The sequence below is a fragment of the Panthera pardus genome, unplaced genomic scaffold (genome assembly GCF_024362965.1).
Source record: "Panthera pardus isolate Hobbes unplaced genomic scaffold, ASM2436296v1 HiC_scaffold_10, whole genome shotgun sequence".
Classification (NCBI taxonomy): Eukaryota; Metazoa; Chordata; class Mammalia; order Carnivora; family Felidae; genus Panthera; species Panthera pardus.
Window position 1 is genome coordinate 94,445,793 of NW_026526655.1, and position 23,221 is coordinate 94,469,013.

The following is a 23,221-nucleotide window of genomic DNA, read 5'->3' on the forward strand; positions in this document are numbered from 1 at the left end:
GGTTACCACATTATATTTGAGCATGAGTTTAGTGATCTCTATTTATATAGTTCTCAGTAATTTCCATGTATAGTTAAGTTATAGTCAACTCACTGTGGGAATGACTTCCAGGAACACTCCTAGGGCAGGAATGGCAGATGCATTGCTTTGTGAACTTGTCCTTGGTACCTGGTGCTGGAAGGATATGAATAGTGGAGGAGAAGCAAGGTTGAAACGTATGCAGCCAAAGGATTAATCTGTGAATAGTTGTTTGAATTCTTAGAGCTCATATGTGGTAGAAACTTGATAAAAAATTTTTCAAATTGGATAATTCGGAAATAATTTTGCCCAACGTGCTGATAAGTTGCAAGCCTGAAAGAAACTTTGAAAAAGTAACAATTATAAAAAACAAAGTTTGCTCATCCATGCTTGGTTCAAATCTGAATCATCCTATTTCTTTGTAGAAAATAATACAAAGGGGTCATGTGAAGAGACAAAGTATAAGCAGTAGAAAATGTAGAAAAGGCATTATAGATGTGTATCCAGTGGTTAATTAATGAAAATGTATTATTTTCCTGGTTTTGGAGACATATGGAATTATTTACAAATTTTTTTAAATGGAGATAAAATTGGTATATAACATTATACAGTTTCAAGTGTACCTTATAATTAGACATCTTTATGCAGGGATCGCCACTAAAAGTCTAGTTACCATCCATCACCTTATAGTTGATCCCCTTCAACTATTTTCCCCACCTCGCCATGGCCCTTCCTTGAATGACTTATTTCACTTAGCATAATACCTTGGAGATCAATCCATGTTGTTGCAAATGGCAAGATTTCATTATTTTTTTGTGGCTGAGTAGTATTCCACTGTGTGTGTGTGTGTGTGTGTGTGTGTGTGTGTGTGTGTGTGTGTTTGTGTGCGCGTGCGCATGCATACCACATTTTTATCCATTCTTCCGTCAATGGACATACCCATTTCTTGACTGTTGTAAATAATGCTGCAGTGAACACAGAAATGTATATATATTTTCAAATCAGCATTTTTGGTTTGCATAAATACCCAGAAATAGAATAGCTGGATCGTATGGTGGTTCTTTTCTTAATCTTTTGAGGAATCTCCATAGTGTATCCCATAGCAGCTACACTCAGTGTACGTTGCCACCAGCAGAGTACAAGGGTTCTTTTTTCCCCACATCTTCTTTAACATTTACTACTTCTTGTCTTTATGATAATAGCCATTCCAACAGGTATGAGATGCTATCTCATTATGGTTTTGATTTGCATTTCCCTAATAATTAGTTATGTTGAACATCATTTCATGTGCCTATTGGCCATTTGTATGTCTTCTTTGGAAAAATGTCTACTTAGAGCCTTTGCCCTTTTTTTTTAAATCAGGTTGTTTTGTTGTTACTAAGTTGTATGAATTCTTTGGATATTAATTCCTTATCAGAGATAGGATTTGCAAAAATCTCCCTCAGTTGGTTGCTTGGTTCCTATGAGTAGTTGCTTAATAGTCCGTATTTGGTACAACCTACATTTTATTCAATCATTTGTCTGAAATAGTGGCCCTTCCTGTTTCACACTGTGGAAACTGAGAGTCAGGAAAGAAAGGGGCAAGACCTGAAGTTAAGAATGCTTCTTAGGTCTCAGAATCTCGTTTTGTACACCTTTGCCTCCAACACACAGACACACACACACACACATACACACACACATGAACTCAGACATAGCAAAAGAATCCCAAGTTCCACATTAAATATAATTTTTACATTATGTCAAATATGGGTTTTAGTCAAGCAGGACTTTGGAGTCTAACTGCCAAGTTTGAATCCTAGTACTACTGTTAACCACCTTTGAGACCTTGGACAAATTCATCAACCTTTCTATGCTTTTGTTTCCTTGTTCACAAGACAGGATGATACTGGTACTTTACCTATCACAGAGAGTTGTGAGGGTTTAATGAATTACTTCATAGAGAATACTTGATTATACTATCATCATTGCAATTGATGTTATTGACATTTGGAGCTAGTAATTTGTTTTGGGGGGTCGTTTTGTTTTGTGTTTTACTTTATTTCTCCTGTTTTTAAAAATCCTCATAGAACTTTGAAAATTCTTAGGCCCTGGGCACTTAAAAGGCCTCCAGCTCAAGATCCTAAGCAATATGACATCAGCACAGGTACTCTTAGCTAAGAAGATCCCTAGACTTCGGGCGCCTAGGTGGCTCAGTCAGTTAAGTGTTCAACTTTTGGTTTGGCTCACATCATGATCTCAGGGTTTGCCAATTTGAGCCCTGCGTTAGGCTCTGCACTGACAGTGTGGAGCCCACTTGGGATTTTCTCTCTCTCTTTGCCTCCACACCCCCCCTCAAAAAAATAAATAAACTTAAAAAAAAAAAGATTTATAGACTTGGTGGGCTTTATTAGGGGAATTTGGGGAATATGGAGGGCAGAGATTGGTATCAGCAACCTTCCCTCACCACTTCTTTTTTAATAAATAAACAACTTTTTTTGAGTTTAGTTCATTTATTTTGAGACATGCAAGCAGGGGAGAGGCAGAGAGAGAATCCGAGGAAGGCTCTGTGCTGTCAGATGTGGGGCTCAGTCTCACAAACCATGAGTTCAGGACCTGAGCCAAAATCAAGGGTCAGGTGCTTAACTAATTAATAAGCGATTTTCTAAGAGCACATGTCACAGCAAAATTGAGTGGAAAGTACAGGGAGCTTCCATATACCCCCTGCACTTAACAAAAGTAAAACCTCCCTGACTCTGAAATTCTGCACCATAATGGCACGTTTGTTATAATCAATGAACCTACATTGACACATCACTATTACCTTATGTCCATAGTTTACATTTTGATTCATTACCATTGTAGTATCATGTGGAATAGTTTTATTGCCTTAAATTTTCTCTGTGCTTTGCTTCTTCATCGCTCCTTTCTCTGTAACTTCTGGGAACCATCTTACTGTTTCCATAGTTTTGCCTTTTTGAGACTATTTAATAGTTGGAATCACATAGTAGGTAACTTTTTAAGATAAGCTTCTTTGATTTATTAATATACATTTAAGGTGCCTCTATGTCTTTTCATGGCTTGATAGCTCATTCTTGTTTAGTGCCTAGTGGTATTCCACTGCTGGCATGTACCACTGCTTATCCATTCACCTGTTCAAGAATATCTTGATTGCTTCCAAGTTGTGGCAGTTTGGCTGTAAGCATTCATGTGCAGATTTTTGTTTAGACATTAGTTCTCAAATCCTCTGGATAAATATCAAGAAGCATGATTTCTGTATCGTATGGTAAGACTGTCAAATACTCTTCCAAAGTGTCTTTACCATTTTGCATTCCCAGAGCAGTGACTGAGATTTCTTGTTGTTCCACATCCTTGTCAGCATTTGGTATTGTTAGTATTTGAGACTTTAGCCATTCTAATAAGCATATATGAGTTTCTTGTTTTTTTACATTGCAATTTCCTAATGACTTACAATGTTGTACATCATTTCCTATGCTTTCTTGGAATCTGTGTGTCTTTGGTGAGATGCCTGTTTACATCTTTTGCCATTTTTTAATCAAGTTGTTCATTTTTCTTATTAAGAGTTCTTTTTATATTTTGGAAAACAGTCTTTCATAGATCTATCTTTTGCAACTATTTCCCCCAATCTGACTATTGTTTCATTCTCTTGACATTGTCCTTCATAGAGCAGAATGTTTTTATGTTAATGAAGTCCCACTCATCAATTATTTCTTGATTAGATTGTGCCTTTGGTATTGTATCTAAAATGTCATTGCCATACCATGGTCCTTGCAAGTACCTTATAATATTAAAATAATCCTGATTCCTCCCTGTAGTCCCTTGTATCCTCACTGCCCTTCATTTCACTTATGAATAAGCATAGATAGATAGATTGCTGTCAATCATGTCACTTAATGTGTAAAGCACAGTTCAACAGATAAAAAGAATGTAATGGAATACATTTTTGCTATTATTATTTTGATCATACTGTTGTTAGAGAATTAAGAATAAGAAAAATAAAAGTTTTTATTTTATCTTCACTTATTCATTCCCTAACACTCTTCCCTTCTTTATATAGATCTGATTTTCTGACCTTTATCATTTTCCTTCTCTCTGAAGAACTTCTTTTAGTATTTCTTGCAAAGCCAGTCTTCTAGCAACAAATTTTATTAATTTTTGTTTGGTAAAGTCTTCATTTCTCCTTGACTTTTCAAAAATAATTTCATAGAATACAGAATTCTAGGTTGGTGAATTTTTTCTTTCACCACTTGAAATATTTCTCTTCGCTCTCTTGTTGTGTTAAAGAGGTGAAGTTGTATGTAATTCTTACTTTTGCTCCTGTATAGGCACTATGTTTTTTCCTAAAATTTTGACTTTCTCTCAAGATTTTATCTTTGATTTTCTGAAGTTTGAATATGATGTGTGTAGGTACAGTGTTTGGGGTATATCCTGCTAGATGTTCCTTGAACTTTCTGGTTCAGTGTTTTGGTGTCTTGACATTAAATAGAATAGTTCTGTCATTATTATTTCAAATATTTCTTCTCTTACATTCTCTCTTTCTTCTTCTTCTGGTATTCCCATTATTTGTATGTTACACTTTTTATAGTTTTTCCCATAGTTTTTGGATGCTCTATTACGTTGCTTTCAGTCTTTTTAAAATTTATTTATTTTGAGAGAGAGAGAGCAGGGGAGGAGTAGAGAGAGAGAGATAGATAGGGAGTATCAAGCAGGCACTGTGCTGTCAGCATGGAGCCTGACACGGGGCTCAATCTCATGAACTGTGAGATTATGACCTGAGCTGAAATCAGGACTCAGTCACTTGACCAACTGAACCACCCCAGTGCTCCAAGTCTTTTTTCCTTAAGCTTTTCAGTTTGGGGATTTTCTATTATATCCTGAAGCTTAGAGAGTCTCTTCTCAGCCATGTCCAGTCTATTAATGGGACCATTAAAGGCATTTTTCATACTGCACATGAACAGGAGAGGGGCAGAGAGAGAGGGAGACACAGAATCCGAAGCAGGCTCCAGGCTCCGAGCTGTCAGCACAGAGCCCAATGCGGGGCTCAAACTCACAGACCGTGAGATCATGACCTGAGCTGAAGTCAAAAGCTCAACTGACTGAGCCACCCAGGTGCCCCTGCATTTCATTTTTATTCTTTCTTAGCATTTCCTTATCTCTGCATATATTATCCATTTATTCTTGCTTGTTTACCTTTCCCATTAATAGCCTTATCATATTTATCATATTTTTAAAAAAATTACAGCATTCCTGACATATATAACTCTGATTCTGATGCTTGCTCCGTCTCTTCAGACTGTTTTTTTACCTTTAAGTATGCCTTATAATAGTTTTTTTTATTGAAAGGTGGACATGATTAACCAAGTGAAAAGAACTTTAGTAAGTGACTTCTGGTAATGTAGTGGTATAAGTTGTGGAGGGAGGGGAAGGTTTTTATAGTCCATAGGTCTCAATCTTTTGTTGAACTCATATGCCTAGACTGTGAAATAAACCAGTGCTTCTCAGTCGCTTTTCCCCACTTAGCCAAGAAAGTATGGCTACAGGGGAATGGAGGTGGCTATTTCTCTTCTAGAGCAGTCAGGCTCTAATAAAATCCTAACAGATTATTCTCTGGTAAAATACTGTTTCTTGAATACAGGCTTCATTGGTTGAGCACCCAATTTTGGCTTAGGTTATGATCTCACAGTTCATGCGTTCGAGCCCCACATGTGGCTTTGTACTGTTAGGGCAGAGTCTGCTTGGTATTCTCTCCATCTCTCTCTGCCCCTCTCCGCTCGCTTTCTCTCTCTCTCTCTCTCTCTCTCTCTCTCTCTCACTCAAAAATAAACATTTAAAAAAAATTTTTTTAATGGCAAAGGGTTTGCATAGACGTTTCTCCAAAGAAGACCTGCAAATGGCCAAAAGCACATGAAAAAAAAAAATGGCATCATTAATCGTCAGAAAAATGCAAATCAAAACCTCAGTGAGCTACCATTTCATTCCCACTAGGATGGCTGGAATCAAAAAGTCAAATGACCATTTTGTTAGGGTTGCCTGGGTGTTTCAGTTGATTGAGGGTCCAACTTTGGCTCAGGTCATGATCTCATGGTTCATGAGTTCAAACCCTGTGTCAGGCTCTGTGCTGACAGCTCAGAGCCTGGAGCCTGCTTCAGATTCTGTGTCTCCTTCTCTCTCTGCTGCTCCCTCACTTGTGCTCTCTCTCTCTGTCTCTCTCTCTCTCTCCCTCTCTCTCAAAAATAAACATTAAAAAAAAAGTCAGATTACAAGTATTGGTAAGGTTTTGGAAAAATTGGATCCCTTGAACACTGTTAGTGGTAATGTGATCTGATATAGCTGCTTTGGAAAACTACCTGGCACTTTCTCAAATGGTTAAATGTAGTTGTACCATATGACTCAGCTTTTCAACACAAGGTATATACCCAAGAGTAATGAAAAATATATGTCCAAACAAATACTTGTACGTGAATGCTTTCAGGAACATTATTTATAAAAGCCAAAAGTTGGAAACAACCGAAATGTCTGTCAACAGATAAATGGGATGGTATATCCATATAATGGAATATTATTTAGCCCTAAAAAATGAATATATGCTACAGCATGGGTGAACCTTGAAAACATTACAAAATTAGTAAAGTGAGGGGTACAGTCACAAGAGACTATACACTATTAATTCTCTGTCTATGAAAGTTTAGGGAAATCCTTTGAGATAAAAAATGGATTAATGGTTGCTTAGGTTTTGGGGGCAGGACAGTGGTTAAGGGATTGATAGCTAAAGATTATGGGGTTCCTTCTTGAGATGTTGAAAACGTTCTAACATTTACTGTGGTGATGGTTGGTCATAACTGAGAGGACATGAGAAATCATTGAATTGTGTACTTTAAGTGGGTGAATTATATGGCATTATGAATTACATCTCAGTAAAGCTGCTTAAACAAAAGAACAGGCTATTCTAAAAGTATATGTATTTACCATCAAATTTAGCAGGAAGAGACCAGACATTTATAAGTGACATATCTTTTAGCCTCCCCTCCCCATCTCATTTCCCCTTTATACCCCAAACTTGAGGCAGGGTGTTCTGCAGCATGTGGCCTGCCAACACTCTAAAGAGGGCCACCTCTAGCAGTCTGACTCTAGCCTAAAGAGAAAGGGTGTTGGGAGAAAGGATTTCTCTAAACCATAGCTCATACCAGGCACAGGGCTTGCAATCAATCAGTGATAAAGCACCCCAGAGGCAACTGGCTATAAAAGCTTCTCTCCATAGTGCATCCTTTCCTGGAGGAGTGAGGAAACGTTTGCCTGTTATGATACAGTTCCATCTGAAATTAGATTGCTCTGACTTCTAAACAGACTTGCCCTTTCAGAGCACAAATATTGGTGCTCTGGATGAGGCAAGTGAGGCCCATGTGGTTGGCCTGTGTGAAGACATCTGTGTGCTGTCCCTGCCATTATGGAACACTTGTGCCAGAAGACCTCCACCTAGCATGTTGTATACCTGCACACTGTATTGCATAGATGGAGAGTGTGCAGAATTCATTTTAATTGTAAACATTTCATTCTCAAAAAACAAAAGATTCAACCTGTTTTTCCTATCATTGGTAGTTCTGAACATTGGATATATATATATATCTGAACATTGGATATAGATATATAGGTATATTTTGATATTTTAATTATTATTTTAATAATTAAATTATTTAAATTATTTTTAAAAATTTAAAAATATTTTAGTAATTAAATATATATATGTGTATATATATATTTTTTTACCAGGAGGTCAAAATGTACCTAATTATATGATTGTGAATGGAAAAAATGGTGACATAATTGGGTATTGGCAAGTTATTCTTCCAATTTCATTAGTATATAAATTTTTAATATAAATTTGGGGGACATAAGACATTAAAGGAAGTCAACTTCAATAATATAATTTATAGCAATTATAAATAAATCTAGTAAGGCTTTTTTTTTTCTTCTTTTACAATGCCAGCGCTTAGTTTTTCTTTTAAATAACAAGTGAATTTGAGGGGTTTCTGGGTTGCTTAGTTGATTAAGCCTCCAACTCTTGATTTTGATTCAGGTCATGATTTCACAGGTCATTAGATCAAGGGAGCCTGCTTAAGATTTTCCATCTCCCTCTCCCTCTGCCCTTCCGCTGCCTCAAAATAAAAATTAAAAAATAATAAACAAGAAGTGAATTTCTTATTGATCACAACCAAATAATATCTCTCATTTTCTCATACGGTAGTTGCATCCATTCACTCTACTTTTCTAGTTGATTCTACATGCAAATGCATGTTTTTAATGTTGTCTATACTAATCTTGTATGTTTGTTATCAAAATACATTTAATTAAAAAAATAAAGTCAACGAGTTTCAAGTTTCTCAAATTGACACTATTGTCCTAAAATACCACCACAATGCCATTAAAATGAATAATCATTTAAATATTAATGTCAGTAATCATGATACAACCTAACAGGAGTTTTCCTGTTGTTAATTATTCTCTACCAGCTATCTTCAATAGTATGGGCCCTAGAAGATGATTGGGAATTTTGTGGGTAGTTTTTAGGTTGTCATGATAGGGGGATATTATTAGGCCAGCTCTCTTGATCCGTAGGTTCAGTAGATCCAGTAGATTCCAACTCTTTTCTTTACACCCTCAAGGCTTGGTTCTTCTAACTTCTGATCTTCTCAAAGGTCTAGAGGATGTGTTCACTTTTGCAAGCACTTTAAGTTGTGGTTTCTTTGCTTTTGCCAAATTAGCTACCATTAGTCTGTCAGCATTGATTTACAAATATATGTTGAGTTTTTTTTATCCTATGATTTTTTCTCTCCCCTCCTCTCTTCATAGTGGGTTTGTGTCTTTTTTTTTTTTTTTTTAATTTCCTTTACTGTCTGTCCAGTGGTTTCAAAGGAAGAAGAGATCACCAAGTGATGAATCTGTTATGCTTAACAGCAGAGTGGGAGATACCTTCTCTTAGAGATTATGGCAGTGTTCTAGGTGGTTTGATTGTTATGTAGACTAGCTGGTACACTGGCAAGTAGTGCCTACATGGGGCTAGATCTGTTTAGCACACTGCGATTTGTGAGCCCACCCAAAATGCCAGTGGTAGTTAAAGTTATCAGTTCATTCGAGTCTTGCATTAACTCAGCATAAGCAGTATGTTAGACAATTAACATTTTCTGTGCCTGAGAGTAATATGTAATCTTATTACTATTTCTCAAGCTGAGCTTTTAGAAACTAATTTGCATTCAGAAACAACAGTAAAAACAGTGTCTGGGCTCCTTATCATTAAAAGGAAAAAAAAACCTGGAAAAATTGTTTTCCTGCTCTAACAGTCAGCTTTGCAACATAATTTTTCTGCATGTTAACAGATTTTTTGGTAAAAGGCCTCAGTGGGATTATAGAGGGGCATCAAATCTGAATGAACTTCATCATCTACTAAGTGACATAATGATTAGAAGATTGAAGACTGATGTTTTAACCCAGCTGCCCCCTAAAGTCAGGCAGCGGATTCCCTTTGATCTTCCATCAGCAGCTGCCAAGGTAAGAACATGTGTTTGATTGGAAGTCTTTTTTCTTTTTTGATTTTTTTTAAAGTTTATTTATTTTGAGAGAGAGAGAGTGTGTGTGTGTGTGTGAGCAGGGGAGGGGCAGAGAGAGAGGGAAAGAGAGAGAATCCCAAGCAGGTTCTGCACTGTCAGTGCAGAGGCTGATGCAGGTCTTGAACTCACGATCCATGAGATCATGACCTGAGCTGAAACCTAAGAGTCGGACACTTAACCAACTGACCAACTCAAGTGCCCCAATTGGAAGTCTTACTTTAAGTCATTTTAAATTATACTATGAAAGATTGTACATATTGATATTTCATAGAAGGAAAAGTCTGCTTTCTTAAAATAGGTTTAATTAATAGAACATATGAACTGGCTTTGTACCATTTTAAGACAAGAACAGGAAGTAATTAACTTCAGTCATCAAATAATGTGAAAAGATTCCGTATCCTACTGATTGAAAAAAATTTCTGCTCACTATAGAAAAAAAGCACTTCAACTGCAACAAAAATTTAGTATTAAGAATTCTAAGGATCTGTAGGGTGTGAAGCCTAATAATTAGGGAGGGAGTTGTGTTTCTTGCTCTAGGATTTTTTTCAAGTTTGAGCTATCTTCTAGAGTAAATTGGAGGTAGGCTTCTTGAGATCTTAAAACTGTGATCATGATGGAAGATGTGAAGGTCCTTAGAAATCCTGACCTACATTTACTTTTAGGGAGTGCAATGCTTATATATTCTCTGAAATTGCTTTAAATCTGGACAAGACTTTGTCGACAAAGACTATTCATTATGTTGTTTTATCTTGAAAGCTTAAGGTAGACATTTTGTAAACATTGAGCAATATGTTATTGGTAAAATAAAATGATCTGATTTTCTTTATCCATTATGTTAGCATTAGAAAGAAAAACAGGGGTACCTGCTTGACTCAGTCAGTTAGGCATCACACTCTTGATTTTAGCTCAGGTAATGATCTCACAGTTCATGGGATAGAGTCATGTATTGGGCTGTATGCTGTCAGCATGGAGCCTGCTAGGGATTCTGTCTCTCTCCCTCTCTCTGCCCCTCCCCTCCTCACACACACACACACACTCTCTCTCTCTCAAAATAAATAAATAGACATTAAAAAAAAGAAATAAAAATAAGAGTCAATATGTGACTATGTTACATTTTTATTTTGCTAATATTCCTCAAGTCTTTATGCTTACTTAAATGAAATCCGATTTCTTTATCAAAATACCTGCTGCTGGCACTCTCAACAATAGCCAAATTGTGGAAAGAGCCTAAATGTCCATCAACTGATGAATGGATAAAGAAATTGTGGTTTATATACACAATGGAGTACTACATGGCAATGAGAAAGAATGAAATATGGCCCTTTGTAGCAACATGGATGGAACTGGAGAGTGTGATGCTAAGTGAAATAAGCCATACAGAGAAAGACAGATACCATATGTTTTCACTCTTATGTGGATCCTGAGAAACTTAACAGAAACCCATGGGGGAGGGGAAGGGAAAAAAAAAAAGAGGTTAGAGTGGGAGAGAGCCAAAGCATAAGAGACTGTTAAAAACTGAGAACAAACTGAGGGTTGATGGGGGTTGGGAGGGAGGGAAGGGTGGATGATGGGTATTGAGGAGGGCACCTGTTGGGATGAGCACTGGGTGTTGTATGGAAACCAATTTGACAATAAATTTCATATATTGAAAAAAAAATACCTTCTGCTGTATATATTTTCACTATTTTCCTTTCTTATGTATACAGACTTTTATTTTTACTTTACAAAATGTTTTTCCATATGGGGACGCTCCCATTGTTTGATTTATGGTATTAGCAAAGGGCTTGGCTTTCACCCACAGCTTTTCATTGGTTTTTGTCATTGGTGTGAACATGTGACTGACCTGTCTCCATATTGATGTTTTAAAAAAAGGTGTTTTTTTTAACATTTATTTATTTTTGAGAGACAGAGCACAAGCAGGGGAGGGGCAGAGAGAGGGAGACACAGAATCCAAAGTAGGCTCCAGGCTGTGAGCTGTCAACACAGAGCCCAACACGGTGGGCTCCAACCCACAAACCACGAGATCATGATCTGAGCCGAAGTTGGACACTCAACCGACTGAGCCACCCAGGCGCCCCATATTGATGTTTTTAAATGAACACATTGGTGTCTTTGAGAATTTCTTTTTGTATCTTTCCAAAGAAAAAAGAAAAAAGAGTAGGACATAATTCATTATTGCATTAGTTGCTTTTCTGTTCTTTATGTTGTATTTCTAAACATTATTATTTTCTCCCACACAGGAATTGAATACCAGTTTTGAGGAGTGGGAAAAATTAATGAGAGCTCCAAATTCAGGTGCCACCGAGACTGTCATGGGGTTGATTACTCGCATGTTTAAACAAACTGCTATTGCCAAGGTACTCATTGCTGGGACATCATGTATTTGTCTTGATACAAATTATTTAATGTATTTTAATGCTTATATTTCAACAGCTTATTTGCATACTACAGCATGTCTTTGCCATTTAATTTTTTAACTCTCTTTTATGGAAAAATTCAGACATATTCAACATAAACAATGGTATAATAAACACCGTTATATTGGTCCATATACTGATCCTTTCCAATATATGGGTACACTTTGATGAGGGAGTATAATACGCTTTACACTTTTTCATTTAAAGAACATAAATATATTCATCTTTGTCATCAGATTTTTCTGTGGCTTTTGCTACATAACTGCTACAAATAATGTTTTTTTTTTATTTAAGTCAATCATTTTTAATTGGTATTGTGTTTCTTGTTCCCTACAGAGATAGATGTGCTCATATTCTATTTGTCTAAAAGTGCAAATTAGAGGTGTTAGAGTTTTAAATCTCAGTTTGAATATAAAGTAGATTCATCACACATTGTTGTTTTTACTAGCATGGTAGAACTTAGACATGCTAATGAGTGTCATTCCTTTCCAATTCTGAGATTTTTTTATAAGATAATTTTTTAAGTAAGGTATATTAAGGTATAATTTACATTCAGTGAAATTCATCCTTTTAAAATGTATAGCCTGATGAGACTTGTCCAATACATAGAGTCAATCACCAGCATCATCAAGATAAAGAATATTTCCATTACCACAAAAAGTTCTTTCATGCACCTTTGTAGTCCTTTGCCTCACACCCACCCTCTGCACCTCAGCATTCACACATCTGCTTTCTATCACTGTAGGTTTGTGTTTTCCTGAATGTTACAAAAATAGAATCATATAGTATATAGTCTTGTGTCTGGCTTCTTTCACTTAGCATAAAGCTTCTGAATACTGATCCATGTTTTTGCCTATGTCATTTCGTTTTTTCCATTTTTATTTCTGAATAATATTCTAGTGTATGGATTTATTCCTTCACCAGCTAATGACCATTTGGTGTGTCTTATGAGTTTGGGCCACTGTGAGTAAAATTGCTGTGATCATTCACGTACAGATCTTTATATGGACAGATTTTCATTTCCCTTGAGTAAATAACCAGGAATAGAATGGTTGGGTCATATGGAAGACACAGGTTAAATTTTATAAAAAGCCTGATGAGTTTTACAATTAGTTTGTTAAGTATATACAATTTTGATTGGAATTATTTTGAATTATAAATTCACTTGGAAGAACTGACTTCTTAATACTATTGAATTTCCTGATCTATGGAAAGAGTGTCTTCTTTAATTTCTCCTAGCCTTGTTTTCTAGTCTCAGTGAATACATTTTGCTAGATTTATTCTAGTGATTTCACGTCTTTTTAGGCACTTGTAAATAGTATTTTTAAATTTAAATTTCTACTTTTTATTGCTAAATGCAGAATTATTGTCTCTTTTTATTTATTGAACTTTTGTCCTTTGATTTTGCTAAGCTCACTTATTAATGCTTATGGATTTTTGGTAAATTGTGTGGGATTTTCTGTATAGAACATCATTTTGTCTGCACGTAAAGACATGGGTGTAATCTTTTATTTATTTTTCTTGACTATCACATTGAAGGAATGCAAATACAGTTTTGAGTAGAAGCAATACGATTGAACAACTTTGCCTTGCTGTCATCCATAGGGGGAAAGCATTCAGCCTTTCACCATTAATTATGATGTTATCTTTAAGTTTTTCATAGATATGCTTTCTTAGGTTCAGAAAACTTTCTTCTTTTATTGAGTTTGTTGAGAGGAAAGATGAAACATGAAAATTTATTACCTGACAGAGCAAGGTTAGCATGAGGGTAGTTACCATAAAAGTGGATAAAAAGAAAATGGCTAAAATTTTAAGAAAATTATAAAGACTTGGCATGGGCTATCCTGACTATTCAGAATAAGGGGGTCTTGACACAGCAAGTCCACACTCACTCAGAAGCTTTATTTCCATTGGCCTCTACCAGGTGCTGACTAGAAGATCATAGAGCACCACCATTAGTGGACTACTAAGTCCAGTACCTTCTTCCAGAACCTTATATTAAGCAAAATTGCTTCCGGGTGCTGGTTCGTAACAAAAGCTATCTACCCGTGCAGGCTAGCAGAAAACCCTATCGAAATCAGGAACTTGCACTGTTATGAGACAGAGATCCATTATAGCCGGGGGAGAGGCAGAAACTCCAGGGAAGTCCCACCTGTAAGGCTCAGCTGGATCAAGGGGCCTGCCTTACATTGAGTTGGTACTAGGAGACTTAAGAGGTCCCCTGCCCCCTACCAGGAACTTAACACTGAGAAACCATGAAGATCAGTCTGTCAAGGGAGAGAGACATGAGTCTTCAGTGCAGGCATGTAGGGACAACTGGAGTATGCAGCTGGAATACCTAAAAAAAAAACAAAACAAAAAACCTTGGCACATACTAGCACAAGGTAGAAGCATCCTATTGCTGGGGGAGTTCAAAGTTTGTTGTGTATTGAAGGCAAATGTAACAAAAAAAGAACCTAAATATAAGGGGACCTAAATAAAACTCATTACTGACGAGATTGTCTCACTCCTTCCCACACTATCATCCTGATCACCCCCCCTCAAAAAAAAAAAAGCATGCCCATTTCTGGGTATAAGTATCAATTATCTCAGACTGTTCTATTTTTCTACATATAATTTCTCACACATAATAGAAATTATGAAATAAACAAAAGTAATTTTTTAAAAAAATAATCCATTCTCAAGAGATAAAGCAAATAATAAAGTCAAACTGATAAATGACTTAGACTGTAGAACTATTAGACAAGGTCTTGTAGAAAGCTATGAATAATATGTTAAATGATCTAGTGGCAAAGGTAAACAGTATACATGAAAAGGTGGAGAATTTCAGAATAAATATGAATATTTTATTTATTTTTAGTTTTTTTGAGAAAGAGACAGCATGCATGTGTGAGCAGGGGAGGCAAGAGAAAATCTTAAGCCATCTCCATGCTCAGCATGGAGCCCAATGTAGGGCTCAATCTCATGACCATAAGATTATGACCTGAGCCAAGATCCTAGAGCAATGAAAACTTTGGTTTACACAGACTCCTTTATGAGTCCAAATGTCCTTCAAACAAATTGTAGTATATCCATACAATGGAATACTCAGTTAAGAGGAATTGAACTATTGGGGCGCCTGGTTGACTCAGTCGGTTAAGTGTCTGACTCTTGATTTTGGCTCAGGTCATGATCTCAAGGTTTGTGAGTTCGAGCCCTGCATCAGCCTCTGCACTGATGGTGTGGAGCCTGCTTGGGATTCTCTCTCTCTCCTTCTCTCTCTGCCCCTCCCCTGCTATCTTTCATTCTCTCTCTCTCAAAAATAAATAAACTTAAAAAAAAAAAAAAGAAGGAATGAACTATTGATAAACACAACAAACTGGATGAATCCAGAGGTCTCATACTGATGGAAAGAAGCCAGTCTCAAATGTTTACATATGCGACACCATTTTTTATAACATTTTCAAAACAATGGAATTATGATGGTAGAAAGTGTTATTATACCAATGCCATTTTCCTGGTACTATGGTTATATAAGAAATTATCATTAGGGAAGCTAGATTAAGGTTACACAGAAACTATTATTTTTTTGCAACCTCTGGTGTGTCTAAAATTATTTCAAGATAAAACATTTTAAAATGTACATATAATGGACACAATAATCTAATGACAAAAAAGAAATCTAAATTAATCCAAAAAAGGCAGAAAAGAAAGGAAAAAGAACAACTGGCTCAATCAGAACACAACTAATAAGATGTTGGGTTTTAATCTAGTTTTATCAATAATTACATAGAATGTAAATGATCTAAACCCACCAAGTTAAATGGTAGGAAGTGTCACATCGCATAAATCATGATATCTGCAAAAAAATTATTTTTATGTATGAAGGCTAAACGTTAAAAATAAATGGATGAAAAAAGTTATATCATGCAAACATAATCAAAGGAAAGCTGATGTGTAAATACTGTAATATCAGATAATAGAGACTTCAGAACAAAGATTATTTCCAGGATTAAAGAGGAAATTGATAGGTCACTAAGATGACAACATAGGTTGTTCCTGAATTTGTTACTCCTCACAAGAACAATAACTCACAAGTATTCAGGAAGAAGATACCCCTAAGAGAATCTTAGCACACAGGGGTAAGGCTGAAACATCCCTTCCTTCCCCCCTCTCCCCCATACCCTAAAGACCAAGACAGACCACATTATAAGGGTAAGAGAAGTGGCTACATGTTGACTGCATAGCTGTACCCCTTAGTCAATGTAGCACCATTTGAGGATATTCCCCCTGAGCCTTTGGCTCCTCCAGCAGAAAAAGAAAATCCATGGCAAAAACCAGCACCAGCAGCACCACCCTACCCCCCACCCCAGTATTATGGGTTGCCCTGCCAGAGCCACTACTTTGATCTTTATCCATGGGGATTGCAGGGAAGCTTGTGAGGCTCAATCAGTGGGAATTTGACAGTGACAGAGAAGCAGGGAGGAGCTTGCAATAACCAGCACCTAAACCTTGGCACACTGAGTTTGTACCTGCAACATCATTGTTATTATCCCAATGGGTGACTTTGCTCATGTGCAGAACAACATCAGTGACACACTCTGACCAACGAGCACAGCAGGGTGCATATCTGCTTAATTCATATCATATGAGGATTTTCACCCACTGTAGAGGCCAGTTTGTCCATGCCCAGGCAGCGAGGTTAGTCATAGCCCCACCTGCTACAGAGAATGTCTCCTGGCTACATTTGACCAGAGGGGCTAGTGAAAACATCTGGAAGTTGTGCAGCATAGTAACACTCAAGCCAAGGGGCAAGTGGGCCAAGCTGATTGCCCCCAGAGCAAAGCCAGTTCCAGGCATGAGGATTCCTGTGCTAAGCACAGGCCTTAATTCATATCCAAGGCTGACAGTAGCTCCCAAACAGAGAGCCTATTCGGGAAATTGAGAGTAACCTAGAGCAGTCCCTCTTTCCAGCTGAGGCAAGGGTGAGACATAACTGTACCTACCCACTCTGATTCCTGGCCTCATCTGACCAGAGGGGCTAGTGAGAATACCTGAAAGCTATGTAGCCCAGAAGCACCTGAGCCAGTAGAAGGGCAGGCAGAGTTGATAGTTTGCAGAGCAAAGCCAGACACCTGTTCAGCTAGGGAATTTGGGGTACAGGTCAGCTTGAGTTTAAGACAACAAAGAGCTTTACTAGCATTGTAGCTGCTTCTCCCACTGCACTTGGGCAGGGAAACAATTTATGGCCCCACTTATTAGTGAATACAGCCTCCAGTCTACCCAATCAGAAAACCTTACCAGAGCATATGGTATCTGCATAGCCCATCTAACAGCCCATGCATAGTGACTTTTGAACAGAGAATATAGCCTATGGCTTCCCTCATCTGCACAGCAAAACTGGTGGCTTCACCTGGCCAGTATATAGTCTTGCCTGATTTGGGTCCCCAAACCATTAACCTTACAGTCCCTGGGTCCTGTCTTGCTGCCCTGCCAGGGCAGGGAAACGAATTCGTTACTCCATCTATAACCAAACATAGCACCCAGACCTGATCATCTAGTAAGCCTGACCAGAAAATCCAGGCAAATGTGGAGCCCATTCTCCAGCCTCACTTGGGTACAGAACCAAGCCAGCAGTCCTATCCAACCCTTCTCAGCCAGTAGCATATCTCCTTATCCTCAGCCTCAGAGCTGAAACAGTTGCCTTGCCACATTCATTTATAATAAAATCTCTCAGCAAACAAGGAATAGAAAAGGACTTTATCATCTGAATAAAAGGCATTTGTGAAAAACTTACAATTAACATCATACTTCATGCTCAAAGACAGAATGCTATTCCCTTAAAATCTAGAACATTACAAGAGAATCTGTTCTCACCACTTCTGTCCAACATTGTTTGGTTTAACATTGTTCTTATAACTATGTAATAAGGCTAGAAAAACAAATAAAAGGTACACAGATTGAAAAGGAAGAAGTATACAGACAACATGATTGTCTGCATGGAAAATCCAAGAACACTGAAGCCACTAGAACTGAGTGAATTTATCAAGGTTGCAGGATTCATGTTCAAATACAAAAATCATTTGTAGTTTTATATACTGGCAATAAAAAATTGCAAGTTCAAATTTAAAAAATACAATTTGCAATAACATCAATAAACATGACCTACTTTGAGATAAATTCAACAAAATATAACTGAAAACTACAAAACATGGTCTAGAGAATACAAAGCAAGCTTAAATAAATGGCGAGGTAGATCATGTTCATGAATTAGAGGATTCAATATTGTTAAGATCCCGTTTCTCTGTAAATTAACTTATATTTTCACTGCAATGCTAATCAAAATCCCTGTAGTCTTTTGTAGAAATTAACTAACAAGCTGCATGTAAAATTTATGAGGCAGCACAAAGGACTTAACTTTAGCCAAATTAATCCTGAACAAAGTTGAAAGACGCATACTGCATGATATAAATACTTAGAATAAAGTTACAGTAATTAAGACTTTGTGATAATTGGCATAAAGATAGCCATTTAGATTAGTGAACCAAAAAAGAGAGTCCAGAAATAGACCTTCATATAGATTGTCAATTGATGTTAGGGAATGAGATAAGATAACTCAATAGGGAAATGATAGTCTTTTCAAAGAATAATGTTGAGACAATTGAATATCCATAGGGGGAAAAATGAGCCTTGGACCATTGTTTTGCACCATAGATAAAAAGTTACCTGAGGGGAGCTTGAATGGCTCAGTCCGTTAAGCACGGGACTCTGATTTCAGCTCAGGTCATGATCTTGGGGTTTGTGAGATTGAGCTCTGCGTCGGGCTTTGCACTGACAGCGAGAGCCTGCTTGGGATTCTTCCTCTACCTGTTTTGTTAGGAAAAAGAAAATGTAAAATACAGATGGGAAGAAAATATTTGCAATACATTTCCCCTGCTCCATTTTGCCATGTTAAAATTTTTGGTTTGATCAGTGTTCATTGTTTACAATATAATGACTTTGTTAAACATTTCACAGTTGAGCTATAATTACATTTCTTTTGTTTGACAACTGTTGTTTTTCCAAGATTTAATAGCTGTTTTTTTCTTGTTTGCTTGCTTGCTTAGCTTTCTAAGTACCTGATACTGAGTACAGAATGCTTGCTTCTGTAGAAAGAGTATATATGAGAACCTTTTAGATAATTTCAAATCTGTGGTGAAAAATCCTAGTTGGATGTCAGACAAGTATCAGCAATCAGTAGAAAATTGGCACCTGATTCCTAGGATCCTTGAAAGGAGAGAAAGGCGAGGAAAAGTCAGTTTTCCCCAGACTGGAAATGTTCCCAAAGATTAATGGCAGCAGAAGATCAGTCCTTGCTACCCTAATTCCCAGTGTTTAGTCCTTTTTCATTCCTTCCTGTTAGAACCTTTGTCCTCAACTACCTATGTAAACTGGAACTCTGTATTTCTATTTCTGGACAGCAGCCAGAAACAATTCATGGCATTGCTGAGTTGGAATTCTTAATACATTTTCCCCAGCATTAGTGATATCCAACAGTCAGGGTCTGTAGTAACTGTAAATAATACAGTTTGTCTACATTATAGACGAAATAGACTTTGGAGGAAGTAGCTAGTTTTAGACTACATGTAATAATGTTTCTATGAAAAAATGTGTTTCAGAGGGCTACCAAACCAATTTATAAATGGACTTTTGGAATACCACAGATTATAAATTGGCTACTATGTTACATGCATACTAGTGTTGAGACTTCCTTTTTTTGGTTATGTGTTTTCATGACTTATTCAACAAATATATATTGAGTGCTTGCTATCTAGCAAGGATCATGCTTGGTGATAGGAAGGAAGGAATGTTGAACAAGATACATTGTCTATCTTTGAAGGAACTTGCAGTCTGTTGGAGAAGACAGTAAAATAAATGTTCAACTACAGCCCAGTATATTTAATGTTCAAATTAAAAACAAGATATGTTGGAAGCACTTTGGATAAGACATGTATCCCAGTCTTGAGAGTTCAGAAAAGATATCCCAAGGAATCAAGTGTGATTTAGCCAACTAGAGTAGAGGGGAAGTGAAATGGGAATCGTTTGGGGTCGATAGAGTGTATGTCAAGACAGATGAATAGTTTGTGCAAACTCACAAAGATTGGCCAGAAAAGGCATATTTAGGGAATCAAAAGTAGGTCATCATAGCCAAAACATGAAGTGTCAGGGAGGAATTCTGAGACTAGTTGAAGATCAGAGAGAGCAGTAACCCTATCATAAAGATCATAGTTTATAGTTTGTCCTAAGGGTTCTGAGCAATGAGGTAGAGAGTAAAATAGAGTAAAATGATTGGATTTGTGCCTTGGGAAAAGAACTATAGCTATGCGGAGAATGCACTGGAAGGAACAAGCCTGTAAGCAGGGAATTCAGTTGGGATGCCACACTGGTAGTCCAGGCTAACAGCAGTGACACTAACAAAGGAAATGAAGGTAAAATAATGTTACTGGTAAAAAGTCAATTGGTGAATGATCCCAGATCATGACAATTACTTTTCTTCTTCTATATCATTACTTTTATTGCTTTGTAATATTTGTTGAGAATGCATTGGGTTAAAATGAACAAATTCTTTAGATTTAGGATCAGCATAGTACTTTCCTAGGAAAAAAGGACAGATGTAAGTGGTATGGTTTGGCCAACTCTCAGTGTTTTTCTGGTATATTGCAACACCTCATTTTACCGAAAACCTTTTAAGAGAAATGCCAGTACCATTTCTATAAAAATGATTAAACCAACCCATAATTTAAAATTTCTTGTCACTTTGGGGATGAGAGCATTCCTTAGTGCCTTAAAAACTTTTTAGAAGGCAAACTGCTCTAAACACTTTTCCATTATGCACAGAGTGCACTTCCTCTTTGCTGTCTTGCCTCAGCAGCTTCACACAGGTAGGATCCTATTTATAATATGCAGTGATGTATAATGAGGCCACTGCAGGATTCCCTGCTGCACAGGGATCAGGGCGTTGTGAGACTGAAGAGAACCTTGTCCTGTGCCAGTTCTTTTGTGTAAGAAAGGGACTCTGGCTCTAAACCAGGCACATTTGGCCTCTTGTTCTTTAGTAAGGATATGGTTGGTAATAATAAAGTGCAAATAAAACAATAATGTTATCCTTGTAGAGGAAGAAAGAGATAGTATATTAGCTCTATGGCCATGTGGTCTGGAGGAAGGCTTTAATAAAGGTGGAGACATTTCCATTTGAGAGGGAGGAGTCATGCAGGAATTTTGAGGTGGCAGGAATGGTTAAGTTTGGAATCACAGATGGAGAGATTCGCCTTAGAGAAAAGAAGAAATGCCTCTCATGACAAAAAGAAAGGAAATGAGGATGAACGAAAGCAACAAAAGGTAAAAATGTTCAGATGATGAATTCTTTTTTCCCTTTGTGGTGGGGTATTTGAAAGCCAAAAGGCATGGGTTGTGATTTCGAAGAAAATAGTAAAGGTTGAAGTGGTTTTTACAGTTTGATGGGGAAATACAGCAATAAGAACTAGCACTTCTACCTTGGGACCATGGGCATCATGGGCCAAGCACTACTCCCTACATATTTTATGCACTAAGTCTTTAACTTCCACCACTGCTCCATGAGGAGTAGGTACTTTTATCCCTTCTGTAGATGGAGAAACTAAAGCACAGAATTTAAGTGACTTGCTCAAGGACTCAGATTGTAAATGATAGAGACAGGATTTGAACCCGGACAGTCTGGCTCCAGAGTACATGCACTTGGCCATCAGTGCAGTAGGATAGCTGAAAAATTTAATGTTTGTTAGTGACCATGGGTTTAAAATGGTGTCTGTTTTCCTACTCATGATTTTTAAGCATCCCTGTGCAAACATGGAGAAAATTCAGAATTGAAATTTCTGTACATTCTATGTATAAAAATTTTTACCACACAAATAAGGTTTATTCATGCTTATGCTATAGTAGTACAAATTTGATGACTTTACTGACATGACTAGTAGATAGAGTTTAGAAACAGTAGAGTTTAGAGTTTAGAAGTGTTTTTGAAAATTGAGTTTAATTTTAAAAGAATTAGATGAGCTGTTTTGATCAATATTTTTATGATCAAACTTCCCTGAGATCAACTTTCTTTTTTTTTTTTTTTTAAGAATTTTGTCCCTTGGTTTGTACTTTTTTTTTTTTTTTTTAAGTTTATTTATTTTTGAGACAGAGAGAGACAGAGCATGAACGGGGGAGGGGCAGAGAGAGAGGGAGACACAGAATCGGAAGCAGGCTCCAGGCTCTGAGCTGTCAGCACAGAGCCCGACGCGGGGCTCGAACTCACGGACTGTGAGATCATGACCTGAGCCGAAGTCGGACGCTTAACCGACTGAGCCACCCAGACGCCCCGAGATCATCTTTCATGAGAACAAGTTTTTAATTGAGCTTTTTCCAGCTATCTCTTAACTTAGACAAAAAACCCAATGGGTATCTGGTGGTGGGAACTGAAACTCCCCTCAAGCAATAATGCCTGCCCAGACAGAGAGCTCCCACTGGTCCAGACCACTTAGACCAGTATGAGCTTAACCTCCAACTGAAACTTGCACAGATGGACCATGGAGTGACTCATGGAGTGGTGGACAGTTACTACCTTTACGTCATTATCATTCTAAAATCTCTGTCCTAGGAGGAGCACAAACCTCATTTACATAACGTACAATGTATGTATAGGTATGTTTCCTTAAGGCACATGCATGACTTTATGCTTGCCTCTCCATACAATAACAAGTCTCCCTTTCTAAATATTCATCCTAACCCTAAATAAAAGGAACCCACTCACCCTTGCTCAGGGACTCATGGCTTTGGAAGTTATTCCCTGTGATCTCCTTATTTGCTACAAATAAAGTTACCTTTGTGCGTCAGCTCCACCTGGTGTAGTTTCTATCTGTGACTCACTAACAAGTGAAGTAATGTTAGTTCAGTTACAGAATATGTCATTTAAGGGAATGTCAGCCCTCACCAATCATAGGGAGGGAGGGAGGAGGGGAGGGGAGGAGAGGGGAAGGGAGGGGAGGGGAGGAGAGGAGAGGAGAGGAGAGGAGAGGAGAGGAGAGGAGAGGAGAGGAGAGGAGAGGAGAGAGAAGGGAGGAAGGAAAGGAAAGAAAGGAAGAAAAAGAATGGTTGGATAAAATGATTGCTTTATTATATCTTGTTCTAAAAAGTTGTATGGAAAGG

General features: G+C 37.4%; 1 protein-coding gene across 4 annotated transcripts in view; it reads left to right on the forward strand.

Moving 5' to 3' along the window:
• ZRANB3 (zinc finger RANBP2-type containing 3) overlaps positions 1-23,221 on the forward strand; it is a 303,348-nt gene that overhangs the window by 207,113 nt on the left and 73,014 nt on the right. For all 4 annotated transcript variants that reach the window (XM_053909315.1, XM_053909305.1, XM_053909304.1 and 1 more), the window contains 2 exons: positions 9,390-9,561; positions 11,861-11,977. In XM_053909315.1, coding sequence (XP_053765290.1) covers positions 9,390-9,561; positions 11,861-11,977 — 289 coding nt within the window. The remainder of the gene's footprint in view (positions 1-9,389; positions 9,562-11,860; positions 11,978-23,221) is intronic.